Raw genomic sequence first — 18,654 nt, 5'->3', positions numbered from 1 at the left:
CAGTCTGCGGGGATTCGGATGTCCAAAGGTTGGGGTTCAAGTTAACCCCAATGCTGAGGTGGTCACTCCTCCCTGTTTTCCCTAATTTTCCTGCCTGACTGGCTACCAAAAGTGGGGCTTTGTCTGGGGGATGGGCAACTCCACTAGCTGGAGTGCCCTGGGGCACTGTAATTTGAGGCTTGAGCCTTTGAGGCACACCACCAGGTGTTAAAGTTCCTGTAGGGGGGAGGTGTGAAGCACCTCCACCCAGGGCAGGCTTTGTTTCTGACCACTTTTTTTTTTTTAACATGTTTATTTTTTATTGAGAACAAACAATAAGATTCACACCACAGCATATCGCCATATCATGATGTGTACAGTACAGTCTGCATTGTCTAGTATACTGTTTTGCACTTATACAGATTGAGAAACCTACAAGCATCTACAACATATCACGTACCCAACAAAATATTTTAAATGTGCAGCTGAACAATTGGTGTGTGTAAAAGTACCCTCTTTCTTGGCATGGTTACCCCCCTTTTCTGCCTTTTGTCAGTGTGTTTGACTGTGTTCACTGGGATCCTGCTAACCGGGACCCCAGTGATTATGCTCTCTCCCTTCTAACTTGGTAACTTGTACCATTTTCACCCCACATTTGGCATACTGGTGCCTCCATGTAAGTCCCTAGTATACTGTACACAGGCACTTAGGGCATTGGAGTACCAGAGGATCCCCATGGGCTGCAGCATGTATTATGCCACCCATGGGGAGCACATGCAAAGTGTTCTGCAGGCCTACCATTGCAGCCTAAGTCTCCCCTATGGCAGACCTTCCTAACCCAGAGGGCAGGTTGCAAGTACCTGTGTGTGAGGACATCCCTGCACTAGCAGAGCTGCCCCCAGGAACTCCAGTGCCATTTTCATGGACTTCGTGAGTGCGGGGACGCCGTTTTATGTGTGTTCTGGACATAGGTCACTACCTTTGTCCAGCTACATAATGGTAACTCTGAATGTAGGCATGTTTGGTATCAAACATGTCAGAATCATACCCAGTACTGTTGCCAGTATTGGAAGTATGATTCCATGCACTCTGGGGGGCCATTTGAGGACACTCAGCATTTCTCCTACCAGTCTTCCAGGGTTTTCCAGGCAGCGTAAGCTGCTGCCACCCCTCAGACAGGTTTCTGCCCTCCTGCTGCTTGAACCGCTCAAGCCCTGGAAGGCAGAAGAAATAATTTCCTTTGGGAAGGGGGGGGTGGGGTAACACCCTCTCCCTTTGGAAATAGGTGTTGCATGGCTGGAAGGGGTAGCCTCCCCAACCACTGGTTGCTTTGAAGGGCACATTTGGTACTCTTCTTGCTTAAACCAGTCTACACTGGTTCAGGGACCTCCAGTTCCCACTCTGGCGAGAAACTGGACAATGGAAAGGGGAGTGACCACTCCCCTGTCCATCACCACCCATGGGGTGGTGCCCAGAGCTCCTCCAGAGGGTCCCTGGGTTCTGCCTTCTTGAATCCAAGGTTGGCAGGAACCTCTGGGACCATCTGAGTGGCCAGGCAGGTGATATCAAAGCTCCCTCCTGATAGGTGGTCACCTGGCTAGGTGACCAATCCCCCTTTCAGGGCTATTTAGGGTCTCTCCCTTGGGTGGGCCCTCAGATTTGACGTGCAAGTCTCCAGCAGGACTCCTCTGCATCGTTTACTTTGACGTCTGGCCCCTGGATCCACAACTGGACTTCACAGGAACCTGCAATCTGCAGCTACGACGACTCTGCTCTGCAACATTGTTTCTCCGGCTCCTTCTAGCAACATTTCCCCAGCAGTGCATCCTCTGAGGATGGCAAGTCATCAATCTGCACCAAGAAGGAAGCTCCCTTGGAGTGAAGGAGTCACTCCCCTGCATCTGCAGACACCTACTGAAATGATGCCCGGCTGTGTAGATCTCTTCTCATCCTGAGCTGCGTGAATCCTGCATCATGAGTGGTGGTCCGGAGTAGTCCTCTTGGTCCTCTCTACCAGCTGTCCAACTTTGGTGGAGGTAAGCCCTTGCCTTCCCATGCAGGACAGTATCCCCATACACCATGTCTCTTGCAGTTGCCAAGGCTTATTTGCATCTCCTCCTAGGGAACTTCAGGCTTTGTGCAGTTTCAGTGCTCCTTCCTGAGACGCACAGCCCTCTGCATGGTTCTCCTGCAGCTTGGGATTCCTTTCTGTAGTGCTGTGTGGGCTTCTTCTGCAACTTCTGTGTCCCCGTCCTGTGGGACTCCTGTGGGTGCTTCCTTCGCTCCTGTTGGTTCTGTGTCGCTGAGGGTCCCCTCTGACTCCTCCTCCTGGATTGAGTACTCCTGGGCCTTGCTGGTCCCCCGGCAGCACCACTTGTCCACTAACTACAAATTTGCCTTTGCCAAGGCTTGTTGGTGGAATTCCTGCACCGACACCTGTTTGCAATCTTCATTCCAGCGTGGGACATCTTCTGCATCCCTCAGGTACTCTTCTCCGGCTCCAGGGCTGCAGTGCTGACCTTCTCTTCATCACTGTCGACCAACTCCTGGAAGAACAGCTGGGAGGGTAGTAGCTCCTACTCCTCCTGGACTCCACTGTGACTCTTAGACTTGCTCCCCTCTCTCCACGGGTCTTCCTCTCCGGGAATCCACTGCTGGTTTCTTGCAGTCTTGTCTGGGTATCTTATTTTTCTTCCTTTTGGGTGGTTTAGGGAAATTCCAGGGATTTACTTCAGCTTTTCTGTTTGGGGGGTGGGTACTGTTACTTACCTCTGTGGTTTTCTAGTACTCCCAGCTCCCCTCTACACATTCCACTTACCGGGGGTGAGGATTGGGTCCTTTGTTCGCATTTCAATTTTTTAGTATTTGGTTTGGGCTCCCCCTAGAGTCACTATTGGTTATTTACATTTGCACTGTTATCTAACCTTTTCTATACCTCTTACTGTTAACTAGTGTATATAATTAGTGTATTACTTACCTCCTATTGGAGGGTTGCTCTTCTAGTATTTTGTGGTACTGTGTGACTAAAAATAAAGTACATTTATTTTTGTACAACTGAGTATTTTCTTTCATGTGTGCAAGTGCTGTGTGACTACAGTGGTTTTACATGAGCTTTGCATGTCTCATGGATAAGCCTTTGCTGCTCATCCAGCGCTACATCTAGAGAGCCAGGCTTCTAGACACTGCCTACACTTTACTAAAAGGGGTTACCTGGACCAGGTATAAGGTTTAAGTACCTTAGGTACCCACCACACACCAGGCCAGCTTCCTACAGTGTGGACTTATGGATATATGGTCAACTGTGGGCATCTCGAACAAGAAGAACACTAGGGCGTTAAAGTACAGAGTTCCGGGGTACGGTACAGTATAGTCTGGTATGGTAGAGTTGTGACAGTAGAATGTGCACACTGAATGGGATATAGTCCGCTAGGATCTGCAGGCGGTGTTCTCACCGGTGCGGGGAGAAGGGCATGCAGTGCATCAAGGTGAGGAGCCAACCTCCAAGACGCTATTAGGTGAGTCATGGAACCCGGAGGAAGGTACACACAGAAGGGAAAGGTTTGCACTCAGTTGTGATGTTGGCAGACACCACGGGGATCGGAAGGGCAGAGTGCACGTTGGTCAGCCTTCGGTTGTAGGTGGCCTGGTGTCATCACGCGTGGGTTCTTGAAAGTGTGAGGATTGTGGCCCAGTGGTATGAAATTGGCCGCTTTTGGAGGCCCTGGAGTTCCTTATTGATGAGCGCCTCTTCTTCAGCCGCTCCCCACTTGCTCACAACCTCCCTCCAGGCCTCCACAGAGGGGGGGGGGGGGCTGTGAGTTGGAGAGAGACGCCTAGCATCAGTACAGTGTGAGCGTGCGGGTGGCTAGCAGAAGTGCCAGGGTCGCAAAACAATTGCAAACCCTGTGGCTCTTTTTGTGCCTGAAGACCCCAGGGCGCTGACCTCCCAGGTTTGCAAGTTTGGCAGGGCTTCACCTCTAGGAGTGTGTCATGAATGGAGGTCCAGTAATGTTGTAGTGAGCGGCAGGACCATAGCATATGGCAGAAGTCCACTGCCAGTAAGGGGAAGCGCGGACCGTGATAGGCGCTGAGGGATAATAAACGATTTAAATACGCCCTATGCAACACCTATAATTGAATATTCTTATAGCAGGAGTTTTGTGAGACCCGTTTTGGATGGGATAACTATTTCTTTCTCCTTGTCCTGGAGCGGCCTCCTTATAACTGCCTCCCACTATTGCCGAAGGGTATCAAGGTGGTATTAAAGAAACTCGACGTTTAGCCTCGTAAGTGTTGTGGTGTATAAAAACCGGGAACGCGAGGAAGGCTGCCCAAGGGGATGTTGGGGGCATAGGACAGTCTTTCTAATGAGAGCCGGTGTGTGCGGAACATGCAGGCTTGCACTTTCGCCACTTGTAGGGGCCAGGGGAACGCAGGCAGCACCTTAGAGAAGAGCAAGTTACATAATATAGCCGATGTAAGACTTCCCAGAGTCGCTTGCCTCTCCTATGGAACGCTCAGCTGTCCAGTGTGTCCTGGTTACGGATTCCAGTGAGGGATCTACAAAGGTTGCCTTTGTAGAAGTCCAAATGTAACTGGTGTAGGCAAAAGCTCAGGTAGCTGACCGCCTCTGCATATCGCTGCAATGGCGCCTCTCCTAGAGTTAAGGCATCCTGCGGGTGCTTTTGACCATGTACCTAATTAATGGAACCCGGTCCCCCACTATATCACTATTGGAAACCAGGGATCCCTACTGAGTTATTAAGTCTGGAGTCCCGGCCTAATCATTTACAATGGTTTGAACCAAAAAACAATACACAAAAATATACACAAATACGCATTAATGAAACAAATGCACAAATAATAAAATAGTTTTTAATTCATAAACAAATATAAAAAAATAAAATATTGGGAAGGTTGGAGCTTTTCTAAGTCCATTCGAGGCTGCTCATCGTCCATATTATATCTGCACAATGCACTTCCTCATATTTACTGAATGCTTTAAAATTGCCAATCTTAAATTTTGCTCCTTTATTTATATACACTTTATTATCCTATTAATATTATTTAATAATGTTCAAAACAGTCATGGACCTCCTGAGTAGGCTTTGCGGACCCCCGGGGTTCCCAGACCACAGGTTAGGAGCCACTGTTCTAGAGTATAGAGAACATGTCCGTAGAAATAAGTAATTGCTACAGGTGAGTAATGTTTTGACGCTCTTGCTTTGTTTCTGCATGACTGCCGGTGTAACAAATGTTTAGGCTAATTTGTGGTCCTTTTTTTAGGTCAATTTTTGTTTTGTTTTTCAGGCCAATAGCAGGATATGCTAATTTATGCCCACATATGATCTCCACTCAGCCTCAGGAGTTTGTCGGCATGTTGTCTACAGTGAAGCATGAAATCATTCATGCATTGGTACGTTTTCTTTTTAAAATGTTATTCTCCTTTTGGGCATCTCCCTTGATAATCATAAGCACTCAATTGTCCCACACATGTTCTAAAATAAAAATGTTGTTTTCTCTAAAAAGCCACGTTTTCCTTTAAAATGAAAACTAATTTCTTAGCCAGTGAAAAGCTATGTTGGTTAATTTTACTTTATTTTTCATTTAAAAAAAAAATGCCAATTTTAATTTAAAAAATAATTTAATAAAAACTAGTGGCAAGAAAAGCTCCCACAACATTTGTGTGAGTTCCATGTAGGCTGCAGCCTCAAGAAGCTAGAAAACTGACACTGCACAGATGCCGCCAGTATCCCACTATACCTGTCAATGACGGTTATCTAGTTCTTTTTTTCTGGGTTTTGACAGTAGGATCCTGGATCACAGAGGTCAGACTTTATGGCTTTTTTATGGAAAAATATTTCTAAACCTTTTCTTTTATATTCACACCTGACGTCTTTGGGCCTCTGCAGTATTTATCTTCTGTTTTTTGACAGAAAATAGCATTTATTTAGGAAAAGAAAGTGTCATAAAACGCACGAGTATTTCCCTCAAAGTTCCAACCACTCACTGGCGTCACCATTCCCAGTCACAAAAAAACATACCAACAGATGAAATCTTCAAGTGGCAGATGTGTCCATCAACCTTAGGGGGCCAAAGATAAACAGTGTCTTCTCCCTTCTTCTTGACACCTCTCTGCTGGGAAGACATATCATAAATAATCTTCATAAGTGACAGTGAGTTCTGAATATTGTACAACATTGCTACTCTCCGACCTTTTATCCTCTCCCCCAGCTGTTCCTCCATTGAAATCTTCTCTTTTCCAATTTAAGAAGCTTCAACATGAGTTCAGCACTCTTTTGGAGAAGTGAGCTGTGGAACCAATTCCTTCTTCCTAAAAAGTAATAGCAATTTATTCCTTTTACTGTGGTTTGCAAAAAGGGACCAACGTAAGAATTCAAATTCCTTCTGGACTTTAATATAGCCAACAAATGTAGGGAAACATTTTAAATGTTGTCCTTAAACTAAGTCTACCTTAATGCTAGACAAGGGGATGTGCGCAACAGAACTTCAGGACTAGGAGAAGGACAGTTGCCACATTTTTGCTGCTGAGAAGAGGTTCTAAGTTGAGGCATTTGAAGCTGTGAGGCATTCAATGTTGAAGACACCTAGGCTACTGAAGTAGAAGGAAGTCTCTTCTTTTGGACATTCAACATAATTTCCATATTCCAATAAATTAGAAATATAGAGAACTCCTGAGGTTTTTTGTCAGAAGCTAACATTATGAACCGAAGGTCATTACATTTGGCTTCAAATCACAAATGGCAAAAGTGTACACTTATGGGGAGCAAATGTTATCTGTTTGAAGTGTCATCTTCTGAAGACATCGCAAGTAACTGCTCCCCAGATCTTGTGGCTTCTGGGTTCAATGTCATCCTGCATTTTCCTAGTACCGCAAACTTGTCTCCATGAGCAGTGTGTGGTGCAAGTACCGCCAACAGTGTGCAGTGCAGTCTGTCTCTATCCCCTGCCTCAAAACAGTCTCTCCTTTGATGTTGCAAGGCTCAAAATCCTCAGGACTGTATGGACATATTAAAAATGAAGCGTGCATCTGCTAGAGCTTCCTGTGTCTTCAAATGGAATCGACTCTGCATCTGATGAACAAAAAAAAAAAAAAGAAAAATCAACATATATGCGTTTCAGGAAATAGTACTTCCATGACTACTCTATGTGGCCAGCTGTGGCTTGCAGTTATCTTCATTAAAGATTCATCTTGCTGCTGTCACAGCTTTTAAAAATGTGCCTCTTAAAAGTTTTTTCTTGAAGGTACCCATTATAAGAGTTCTCCTGCTTGGGAAGGTAATGTGGTTCTTTCAAAACGAATAGCCCACCCTTCGATCCTGTTCTTAGAGCCTCATTGCAGCATACTTCAGTAGGTAGTTTTTTTTTTTTTGTAGCTATCACATCTGCAAGAATGGTTAATGACATTCAGGACTTATTTTCCCACAAACCATTGGTACTTAAGTTTTTTTTCTTCATAAGACCAAAGACATTCATAAGCCTGGCTCTATATGTAAACTATAGATCTGTTTGCAAATGTCCATTTCAAAGCCATCCTCTGCTAGATTGACTGTCTTTTATAGTTCTCTGTTATTGGTAAGCTAATAGATCCTTACTGGATTCACCCAAGATTCATTGTCTTGGGTTATAGGTGTGTCCTCCAGCTTGTTTAGGAAAATCCTCGTAGTAGAAATTTGTCAGGTGGTTACAGTGCATTAATTTCACTCATTTACAAGTCTGTTATTTGTCTTGATGCAGATTCAAGACCAGATACCCAGGTAGGCCAAGCGTTCTTAAGAAATCTCCTTGGGTAGATCATGATTTCTTTTTCCATTGTTTGACGTTTGGTATGGGCTTGCCATTCTGTTCAGTGGTTATGGTTATCAGGGAGATCCCCTGAAGAAGGAAAAGCTGCTTACCTGTAATCCATTGAAACCATATGTAACCCTCACGCCACACCTGTAGCAGAATAGAAACCATTAATACATAAATTAGAGCATCTCGTCTGAACAAAATTAACTGGGGCAACTGTCACTGACACAGCATAATCGGATACTGGTGGTGTATACTCCCTCAAATATACAGTGTTAGTTTTCCAACATCTTTAGGATGCATCCTATCTAGCTTGATTGCTTGCTTTTTCTTTTACTTTCCTTGTTAAAAAAAAAAAAAAAAGGCTTATGAAAGAATTGTTTTAGCCACTGTTCATTATTAGGTGACTTTTCAAAATTAAAAAAGGGCTGCTATCTTTTTAAAGAACAGTAAAATGAAAATTAACCAGTATAACCTTCAGGAGGCTGTTGGATACTCGCAGTGAAACTAGACTGCCTTCCCATCCTTAACTTTTTTTTGGAAATGTTTTTATTAAGCAATTGATTAGCATACACCAACAAGTTCAAGTAATCAGAATCCCGACTAGGACGACAAGGAGAGTAACATAGCATGTTCTCAACATCCATAAAAGCCAGGCATTCAAAATGCATGAAGTATTTTGACAGTCACATTCCAGTACAGTTCAAAATGTTCTCCAGTGCCCATCAGGACCCTGACTGCGATGTCACCTTAGAAGCCCTTTATTTTCCAGTCCAATGGCCGCACACCTTCCCCCACTTCTTTGGGCAACCTCGGCTCTGGTAAATTACCTTCTCAGTTCATTGGCACCAGTCCAGGTCCGCTTCCCAGTCTGCCACTCTTGGAGAGCTATTCACTCCCAATGCCCTTGCTATGTTCCTTTTGGCCACTCCTGCTTCCAGCATTAACCATATTAACCATTTCTTTTGGTGTTTGGGCAATACTTCTTCCCCAGTTATGCATAGTATATGCCACCTCGTCTGCAACGGTATAACAAGGCCCATGACTCTAAACTTAACCTGTACTATTTCCTTCCAGTATTGTTGGATTTTAGGACATAACTATAGTATGTGAAAGAAAGCGCCTACTTCGCCATGCCCCCTAAAGCACAGGTTGGTGGTGCATCTCCCTATATGGTGCATCAGTGATCTTCATGAGTAAGATCTATATAGTAACCTTAGTTGTATCAGCTGGAAACTGGCAAGGATTGCTATTTCTCTAGGACTCTGGATTGCCTCCACCAAGTCATCGTCTTCGATTAGCCCCAAGTATACCTCCCAGGACTCCCTCAGAGTCTGCAAGGGGTCAGGGGAATTATTCATTATTTTGTTATATGTTAATGAGGTTACTTTGGGGGTAATAGGATCCAACAACAGTCAGTCCACTAGAGGTGTGTATTCTGGCAGCTCTTCCCCCTCCAGAATATGTCCCCTCAGTGCGTGGCACATCTGTAAATAACAAAACCTTTCAATCTGTGCCATTTCATATTCCCTTTGCAGTTCCTCAAAGGTAATCAGAGCTCGGTCCCTCCAGCTAGCCCCCAAATAGTTAATGCCCAATAATCCCCATTTGTGGATGCCCTTCAGGTCCCCAACTTCCTGCAGCAAGTTGCTGTCCCATAACAGGGTTCTTTCCATTAATTTGTCTTCCCAGCTCAGAAATCTTTTGGCTTTCTGCCCTAGCCATACCATATCATGTGTGGGTGAGAAGTTCCCTTTCCCCTGCGATAGAGCAGAGATGGGTAGTAATGGCTACCCATTGCTTGGCGGTCCACTCTGTATGTAGGCTTGTCTCTATTTGCAAACACCCAGTCATTAATAATAATCAGTTGGACTGCCCAGTAGAATTTCCTCACATCTGGCACTGCTATGCCCCCTTCAAATACTCCCTTCTGGAGCGTACGCAATGCTATCCGTGAGCTCCCTCCATCCCAAAAGACTTGTGGTATTTTGGAAGGTGTGTTTTGCAGGACATAAATCAAGCAGAGGAGGACCATCATCTTAGAGCTCAGCCCTACCCATTAGGGACACTGGGAGCCTCCTCCAGTGGCCCACGTAATTCAGCGAACTCTCTAGCTGGGGGTACTGTTTTTTTTGTCATTAAATCCTCAGCATCTTGCGTAATATAGATGCCTAGGTATGTGAACCTGTCTCTAATTGTTAGGACTACAGACCTTAATGGTAGGGCGGGGGTACCTCCAGCAAGGGGAAAGATCCGGGATTTATCCCAGTTGATCTGGTACCCCGAATATTCACTGAAGATTTGAAAGATATGTACTAATCTGTCTTCTGTGAGGTTGGGTTGTGCAGTGTATAGCCGTATATCATCTGCATATACAGAGATATGCTCTTGCCAGTCGCCTCTAATACCCTTAATAAGTGGATCTTGGCGGATCCAGACCACAAGAGGCTCTAGAACCAGAGCAAACACCATTGGAGACAGTGGGCATCCCAGCCTAGTGTCCTTGTGCTGGGTGAACAAGCGTGATAAGGTGCCGTTGACCCTTGCCATCGGGTCTCGATAAAGAAGCTTGATCCAAGTGCAGAACCGCGGGCCGAACCCCAGTTTGGTCAGGGCCGCAAATAGATAGGCCAACCCGATGCTATCGTTGATGACAGATTGGTGACCGGAATAATCAAGTGGTTCAACATTTGGGTGGCAGATGGGAGCGAAGAGGGTATATCATTTAGCAGGGTAGGCAGGATAGTATCCAAGCATGTTTCCTCGCAAGGTCTGTTACTAATTCTAGCACTGTGGGTAATATTGATTTGATGAGCCATAGGTCCAGACAGGTTAGATAACTGGATCGAAGACCTTTAGTCAGGAAGGTGATATGGGGTTGTCGATGAAGGTTCACATATTGGAGTGGAGAGAGTGGTCATGATGTGAGATAGGTGATATGATAGAAGGAGTTCTGGGAAATGCCTGAGTTTCCATCATGGCACGTGAGGGGAGAAGTAAACTTTCAGAGGTGATGGGGGCATTTTTGATATCATATTTTTGATCCTCAAGAATATCTCATCAAAAAGTTCTAAGTTACAGTCCAATGTTTGAATGTGAACATTTCCATTATTGTAGAGACAGATGGTAGCATAGGCCATGAAGAACAGTGAAGATGTTATGGATATTATAAGGCCATGTGGTGTTTTCCTAAATGTGTTAATCTTGAGTGATGAAGTAATGGCTTTTCTCCATTGTGCCCTTTTATTGGTGAAAAAGATAAGATCATTGACTACCAATCCTTTATTGTGACAAAAATAGTTGTCAGAGATGAGTGTTTCAGGATTTCTTTTAAGAAGTTTGTGTGAAGTTTTTTGCTGCGTTTTTGGATAGGTTGGGGGGTAGGCAATCGTGAATGCATTACGGCCTAATTGTGGCTGTAAGTAGTCAGTAGGGTTTAAGTTGTCAGACTCCATGGTGACAATTGGTACATCAGGTTGTAGGTAAGTAGTGGCTGACTGAGGGTGGATCCAGGTGTAAGCAGGTGATCAATGCACACTTTATCCAAACTAACAATTAGATGTTCGTTAATGCCCTCCAGTTGAGTGGCAGAGAAATTCCTGTGTCGTCAAAAGATTTTCTAGGTAGAGGATTTATTGTTAAGGGATATATAGGTGTAGCAATATGGCTGCTCCAAAAGGGCTTCTGAATTGTAGCTGCAATTATGAGCCTGAAGTCCTTCTTTCCTTGTAGTGAACGGTTGAAAGATAAGTCCTATGTCTATTTCAACTACAGGAGTTGAAGACCTTAAAGGACTATCTTCACTTTACATGTAAATGTGAAGGCACAGTTCTCTGTTCATTTCAACTAGTGGAGACAAATCGCCATTTTAAGCTGCGGTGTACATGAGGGGGAGGGTTGAGAGGTCGCCAAAATGGAGGGCTTCTGAGCTTAGAAACCCAGATCAATGTAAATATAGCGTCCCCAGTCCTGTACCCACAGGAAGCGTCCCATCAGGATCAGTGCAGCAGACATCTATGCCGTTTGCGAGTTGGGCACCGAGGCAGGCCATTGCAGGCATCTAGATAGTACCCCTGCAGCAACTGGGGCCGCCCGGCAGACGTCACCAGAAGAGGGGAGAGAAAAGCAGGTGGGCCAGTGGTCAATGCAAGCCCCGCTAGGGCACAGATGAGGACGGGATCAAAGCCTCTAAGCCGCCCCGTTGCTGCGATCAGCTTACGGTGCGACCAGAGGCCCTTGCAGATAGCGCTGAGCAGGCAGGCCGCAATATCATTAGGATAGGAGAGAGGAAGGCGGGCCAGCAGCCAGTAACAACACCTGCCAGGGCGGAGAAGGCCGATCGAAGCGCAGCAGCAGTGCTGGCCAGCCCGCAGCTCTACCAGAAGGGGACCAGGGCCACAAAGAGAGTTGAGGGAATTAGCCGCAGAGCAGAAAGGCCACCCCTGGATGAGGATGAACATACATAGGCTCCAAGCAGACAGGCTACTCCAATGCAGTGCCCTAGAGAAACTCACCATACGGACAAGGCACCAGGATCAAAGGTTCACACCATATAGGTGTGCACAGATGCTGCAGATCAAAGTCACCGAGGCAAGGATGATGGAGAGGAGAACGGCATCAAAATCTCTGGTCCTTCATGTAGGTAAAGCTTGAGTTCTTCAAATGTGCATTAATCTTAGCCACATTTTAGTCTTATTGCGATGCTAGTTGGCTTGAGGGAGGATGGCAGGGCTTAAATAAGGATATTTATGGATAAAGGATCCAAAGCACCAGAGCTTCTTAAAGGATCTCCGGGTCGACTGCCATCTTGAATACCATGCGGGTGTTCAGCGATAGCAGTGCAGCCTTTTCCAGTGGTTGGGCAGAAGTCATGTGTAATACCCCATGTAGGCATCTTAGATGGAAGTGGTGCTTCAGAGAGGCATAAAGCCTGATTGATAAGGATATATTATCAAGATTATTACCATTTTCAGTCTGTTGGCTAGGGCCTTTACCAGCACCTTGGCCTCTAAATTTAGAAGTGAGATGGACCTATAGGAGCTACATGCCACAGTCTGCTTACCTGCATTAGGGATGACCACAATGGTTGCCAACCTCTTATCTTCCAGCAAGCAGCCCACTTCTCTAGCGGTCTTAAGCATATTTAACATGGACTTCGCTACCTGGTCTGATGGTGTAGAGTTCAACTGGCAGGCTGTTAGGGCTGGCTGCTTTCCAGGATTGTAATTCTTGGATGGCCACTCCTATCTCCTCCACTGTAAGGTATTTTTGTTTTCCAGTTCCTCCCTATCGTCCGCAGAGAGAGTAGGATGGGAGAGACCCCTAAGAAGATTCTCACAATCCTCCCTCGATCTGCCAGAGGCAGACTGTGATAGGCATTCTTGTACTAGGTTGCAAAGGCCTTGGGTGTGGCTGTCCCTGGTGTGTGGAGAGCTCTGCTTAGGTCTGTGATTTCTCGGACCCAGTTCCTACCCCTGTCCCTCTTCTTGAGCCAGGCTGTTAGTTTGTTTTGTCACCTACGGCATACAGTCGACGTTGTACTGCTATCGCATATGCTCGGGCTTTGTTTCCCGAAAGGTCCCCCAACTCCTGTTGCTTTAGGCGAAGTTAGTGACCCAGTCTTGAGTCAGGTGTTGCCTCCTTTAGCACCTGGGTTTCCAATAGCTCGATCTCCCTTTCTAGTGTGACACCAGTAAGTCACTTTTCCATCCGTGCACCACCTATCAGGGCTTTCGCCTGGCCTTGAATTACCACCTTAAAAGCTTCCCATAGGACGCAAGCCGTGCCAGCTGTTCCCTCATTCTTTTTAAAATATTGCTTAGTGTCCTAATGTGTTCTACAAATGTTTCCTCCTTGAAGTGCCAGGGATCTGTTCTGGGAAGCAGCCAGGACTCTCTAAGGGGACCTTGAAGCAGCACTTCCACTGTAGAGTGGTCCGATATGCCGTGTGCCCTATGTATTGCAATGCAGAAGAGGCCTGAGCTTACGCTGTGGGTGAAGGTATGATCAAAGTGGGAACAGCTGCCGTCCACAGCTGAGAGGTAGGTACATTGATGCAACCCGGGTTTGTGTTCGGGCAACAAATCCACTAGCACCATTGCGGCCATAAACGCCCCAAGCTGACTAGTTAGTTCCCGAGATGATCTAGATAAGCTGTGGTTTTCTGTGTTTATTATATCATTCATGTCGGCCCTAGTATGAGGATGCCAGGTGACATGCCAAGCAAGAGAGCGTTCAGTGCCAGCACTGTGTCTGCATGGAGCCTCAGTGGAATGTACACCAAGCAGATATTCAATGTTTGCCCCTCCCTTGTAACAGTTTGCGCAACATATCTACCTAGGGGCTCACTCCAGGTGCGCCCTGGCATATATGGTAGTGAGGTTCTGGTGAGTATGCCAGTACCCCTTGAGCTAGAGGTAAATCCTGCATGAGCCTGAGGAGTATACCCAAAGCAGTCGAGTGCCTTATAGCGGTTACCTTTTAGGTGAGTCTGCTGTAGGAGGACCAGGTCTGGGGCATGCCTCTTAAGATATAGAGAGATGTAGTACTATGGTGCATTTTATTTTGTTGCCTAGGCCATTGATGTTTTACTTCACAACCTTCAAAGCAGTGCATTTATGCGTCTCTGTGATATCTGAGGGCTATTTAAGAATCAGTCCCATTTGCCACATTGTTGAGCGGCACTCCTCCCCATGTCCCCTTGACTAAAAGCTAAAAAGCTAAAAGTAGATAAAGCGTACAATTTCAACATTGTGAAGTAACCACACTGTCGTCGTTTAAGAAACAACCCCCCCCCCACCCTGCTAACCTGCATTTTAGGCTACAACTGCCCACTCCCCCAATTTGCGGAGCGCCTGTTGCCCATATCGACTATCTAGGGTTGGTAAGCGCCAGCACAGCAAGCTGCACAACACCGTATCGCACCACCCCCGCGTAACAGATCATCTTCAGAACTGCAGGTAGATGGTATTGAGCTCCCGTCCTAACCCCTATCCCTCAAACAATAGGTATTTACATCCATTTCGGTTCAGCTATATCTAAGGTGTGTCTGGTTCTCAGGTGTAGTCACCGATGTCTCGCAGTGGCCATACGGGTCGCTCAGGCGGGTAAGACACCAAAGTTATGATTGTTCGTTTGGGACCATCGATTAGGTCTCCTGTGTGGCTCTCTCTGTCTTGGTTGGTCATCTCCACATGTTGGATGGTCATCATTCGCTTGAGCGTCCCTTCCTTGCCTCTCCATGTGCCTTCCGCCCAGGCAAGCGCCAGCCCTTGAGCCAATCCCTGGCCTTCTGTGGCGTGGTGATGTGCCATGATTTACCCTCTGCCACCACTCAGAGCCTTGCTGCATACAGCATCATGTGCTTGAGTTCTTTTGCTAAGAGCACTTTTTTCACTTCATCAAAACTGTGTCGCTGACGTTATACCTATAGGGTAAAGTCCAGGAAAAAAATTAATTGTTGCGTTTTCATATACCAAGTTCCCCTGGGATCGAGGGGCCTGTAGGAACTCATCCCGATCACGATAATTAAAGATCCGGGCTATGATCATCTGTGATGGGGTACCTGGTTTAGATGGCAGTATGGGCACCCTGTGTGCCTGTTTGATTGAAAAAAAGTTAGAGAGGCGCTTAGGATTCAGGATGTTGTTTGTAAGATCCTCCAGAAAAAGCTCCACTCTGCATCCCTCTGCCCCCTCGGGGACCCCAACCACTCTGATACTGTTCCTGCAGGCTCTGCCCTCTTGATATTTGAGTTTTGCTGCCATGGCTGTGTGTTGTTTCCTCAGGTATTGGACTTGCTACTCTGGATTTTTGGAGGTGGATTGTAGTTGGTGTATGTGAGACTCTGCTGCTGTGATTTTTTTCGGAAATCTTCTTGAAGTGCGCCCTGAGGAGAGTTACAGCCACTATCACAGCGACTATTTTGGGCTTAAGGGTCTTCTTAAGGTCACAGATTGCCTCTGTTATGGCCCTGAGAAAAGGTTCTGCCACCTCCGGGTGGTCTGCATCTATTGGCCCCAACATGAGGCGCATTTAGTTTGTGGCCTCCTCTGTCCCCCTCTACAAATTAGGGCCCTCTGTTTCAGTCCCTCTGATGTATACTTTAGTATCCCTCTGCCTTACTCTGCATTTCTGTTTATCACTTGTTTGTATGGCCCCATACTGTCTCTAACACTCCTCACATGTGAGGGGGGTGTCTCAGGGGGTAAGTCGATCGCTTGCTGTCCCAGTTAAAGCTGTAGTGTCTCATTCAGGGGGGGGGGAGCCTTGAGGGCGCTTTCTTGATGTTGTCTAGTGAGGGGGGAAGACGGAGGGGTGTTCCTGCAGCGGGCCTTGCTGGGGTCCCAGCCGTTGGCATTCAGGGCCAGGGCAATGTTCATTCCGTGCGGGGGCAGGCAAACATCACTGGGGAAAAAGCTGCAGCCCGAGTACCTTCTTTTAGGATGTTTCTAGGCTATTTTGCAAGTGCTGGGGAGAGTTCTTGCCTGCCCCAGGGCGCCTGGCCTCCTGCCATGGGGCTTCGCCTGCGGCCGCTCCCTGGGTGTACGGTCCTGCCAGTGTTTGGGCTGTGTGGCACGTCTGCCAGGGATCCTCCAACCTCCACCACCCCCAGTCATTCACTGTTGGCTTGCAAGAGGCCGACCCCCGGCGATCTCCCTTTCAATGATTGCCCTGGACATTGTGGAAAATCCCACAATGTTATGTTAATGTGGAGCTTTAATCATCCCCCAGAAACTTTCCTGTACAAATCTTTGTAGCTTTACTTTCTTTCCTTGTAAAGCCACCTTGGGAAGGCATGTCCATTATTCTGTGACTCAAAGCTCTTGCCTCATTTTCGTGAATCTCCACTTTCTCCTTCATCTGTGTGTGAGATGTAACTATACCTCGTCTGAGGTGGTCCCAGTGTTTTGAATCAGGCCTGGTGTCGTGTCTCCCTGATTCCAGGTTTCAGTGCTCTGAAAAACCCATCTCCTGTACACTGTATGCCACGCACCCCTTCACTTCTTCCATGACCACCTCTCTCTGTGACAGGATTAGGCTGGCAACATCCAAATTCTCTGGTATGGTGTCTTTTTATTCCTCTGTTGATTTGGTCGCAAAGAAATCCCTTTTGTCTCCGCATGTTTTTGTTTTTTTTATCTTTCAGGGTATAGAGAATGTTCAGCTCCCAGCAGTAAGGGGCTAGAACCCACTGGATCAGTCACAACAGCTGTTACCATTATGACACCATCATTGGCCAAAGCTGCACTTTCCCCTTCTATTCTACAGCTAGGTTTAGAAAGGTAAATTATCTGTCCCAGCTTCCAGAAAACCGCTGCTGCTCATTGGGTAAAACTGGAGACAAGTTTAGCAAACTCTGTCCCTGGAGACCCCGTTTTACCTTTAAATTCTCAACAAATACATGACGAAAGGGACTTTTGGGATAATCAGTTTGCTTTAGAATCTCATTGTCTGTTAGCTGTAAAGATAGAAGCAAAAACGAATAAAAGCTTTTATATTTGCAAAGATCATATGGTAGGTAGTGATACTGGCCCACTATCCAGGCCATCACAAATCACTATTGCAAATCACAAATATTAGTATGAGACGTTAATCAGGTGGTCATATTAAAATGGGGCTCATGTCACATTCTTTTAACTAAAATGTCCGTTATCCAGTATTGGATCTTTCATAAATTCACATGCTTGAATCATCCCCGTCGTCTAAGTGGGAGTCCCACGGTACATAAAATAGCAATAAATAATAAATAATTTTTTTTTGCCATAGGCTATAATGGAGCCAGAGCTTGCTCATATAGCCTATCCATGTCCTTTTGTGAAAGGACCCAGACCTGCCTGCTGTCCAATCAGGCACCAGCACCCTCTAGACCCTTCTCCAGAGAAGCTCCCTTCCTCAGATTTTCTACTGCATGTCGTGTGAAGGGAGTCTCCCTGAGCTCTGCTCAGTTTTTTCTTCTACTTCAGAGATTTTCTCTCAAGAAAGCTTCAAATATGTCAGATTCTTCTAGAAAAGGCCTTTTCCGCCCTTGAAAGACCTGTGGGAAGAAAAGGCTCCATGTGGATGACCCACATAAAGACTGTTTGTACTGTCTCTACCCACAACATCCGGTTAAGGACTGCAAAATATGTCGCACCTTCTCCACAAAGACCCTCAGAGACTGGGAGGGCAGGCTCCTGACATGGTTACAGGCCAAATCCTGTACTTCAGGTGAGGAGAGTGGGTCAGAGAGGCCACATAAAAGGTCCAGATCTGAGGACCTAGGCCACATAGAGAAATCCAGGAAGAGGCAGAAATCTCATGGGAAGGGCTTACAGACTTCAGTCTCCTCTGAGCCTTCCTCTCCTCTTCAAATGAAGGAGTCCTACCATCTATCTCCTTCGTCAGAGCCTTCCACTTCTGGAAAAATGACTCTGAAAATTAGATCAACGACAACAACACCGTCGACGACCGTGACGACGACGACGGTACCTACATCTACCGTCTCCACTTCATCGTCGACGAGACCGTCGTCAGCGTCGACGACCTTAACATCGACGGTAAGGTGGAGGATCCCCTCTCTCCAGACTCCATCGGCACCGTCGACGACTGCCCCGTCGACTATAACTTCAGCGACGCCATTCTCATCGGCGCTATCGCCATCGACGGGGTCAATGAAACTACCGTCGACGACACTACCATCGGCGAAACCATTGTCGGCGAAACAATCGTCGGCGACGTCACCGTCAACGGAAAAATCTGTACCATCCACGGCTGCATCAACTTTCACGCCATCGACAGCAGTGATGCCTAGTAGACAGGTTGAGGCCACTCCTACCTCTTCCAGGTCTCCAGATCTCCGAGCCATGGTCAGCATCAGAAATC

General features: G+C 46.5%; 1 protein-coding gene across 1 annotated transcript in view; it reads left to right on the top strand.

The window, feature by feature from the left end:
• LMLN (leishmanolysin like peptidase) overlaps positions 1-18,654 on the top strand; it is a 407,342-nt gene that overhangs the window by 81,544 nt on the left and 307,144 nt on the right. Inside the window, exon 7 of the mRNA XM_069224294.1 lies at positions 5,290-5,395. Within this exon, the coding sequence (XP_069080395.1) occupies positions 5,290-5,395 (106 nt within the window). The remainder of the gene's footprint in view (positions 1-5,289; positions 5,396-18,654) is intronic.

This window comes from Pleurodeles waltl, chromosome 3_1 (genome assembly GCF_031143425.1).
Source record: "Pleurodeles waltl isolate 20211129_DDA chromosome 3_1, aPleWal1.hap1.20221129, whole genome shotgun sequence".
Taxonomy (NCBI): domain Eukaryota; kingdom Metazoa; phylum Chordata; class Amphibia; order Caudata; family Salamandridae; genus Pleurodeles; species Pleurodeles waltl.
The sequence above is the reverse complement of the archived record's forward strand: the minus strand, read 5'-3'. Positions and strand labels throughout refer to the sequence as shown.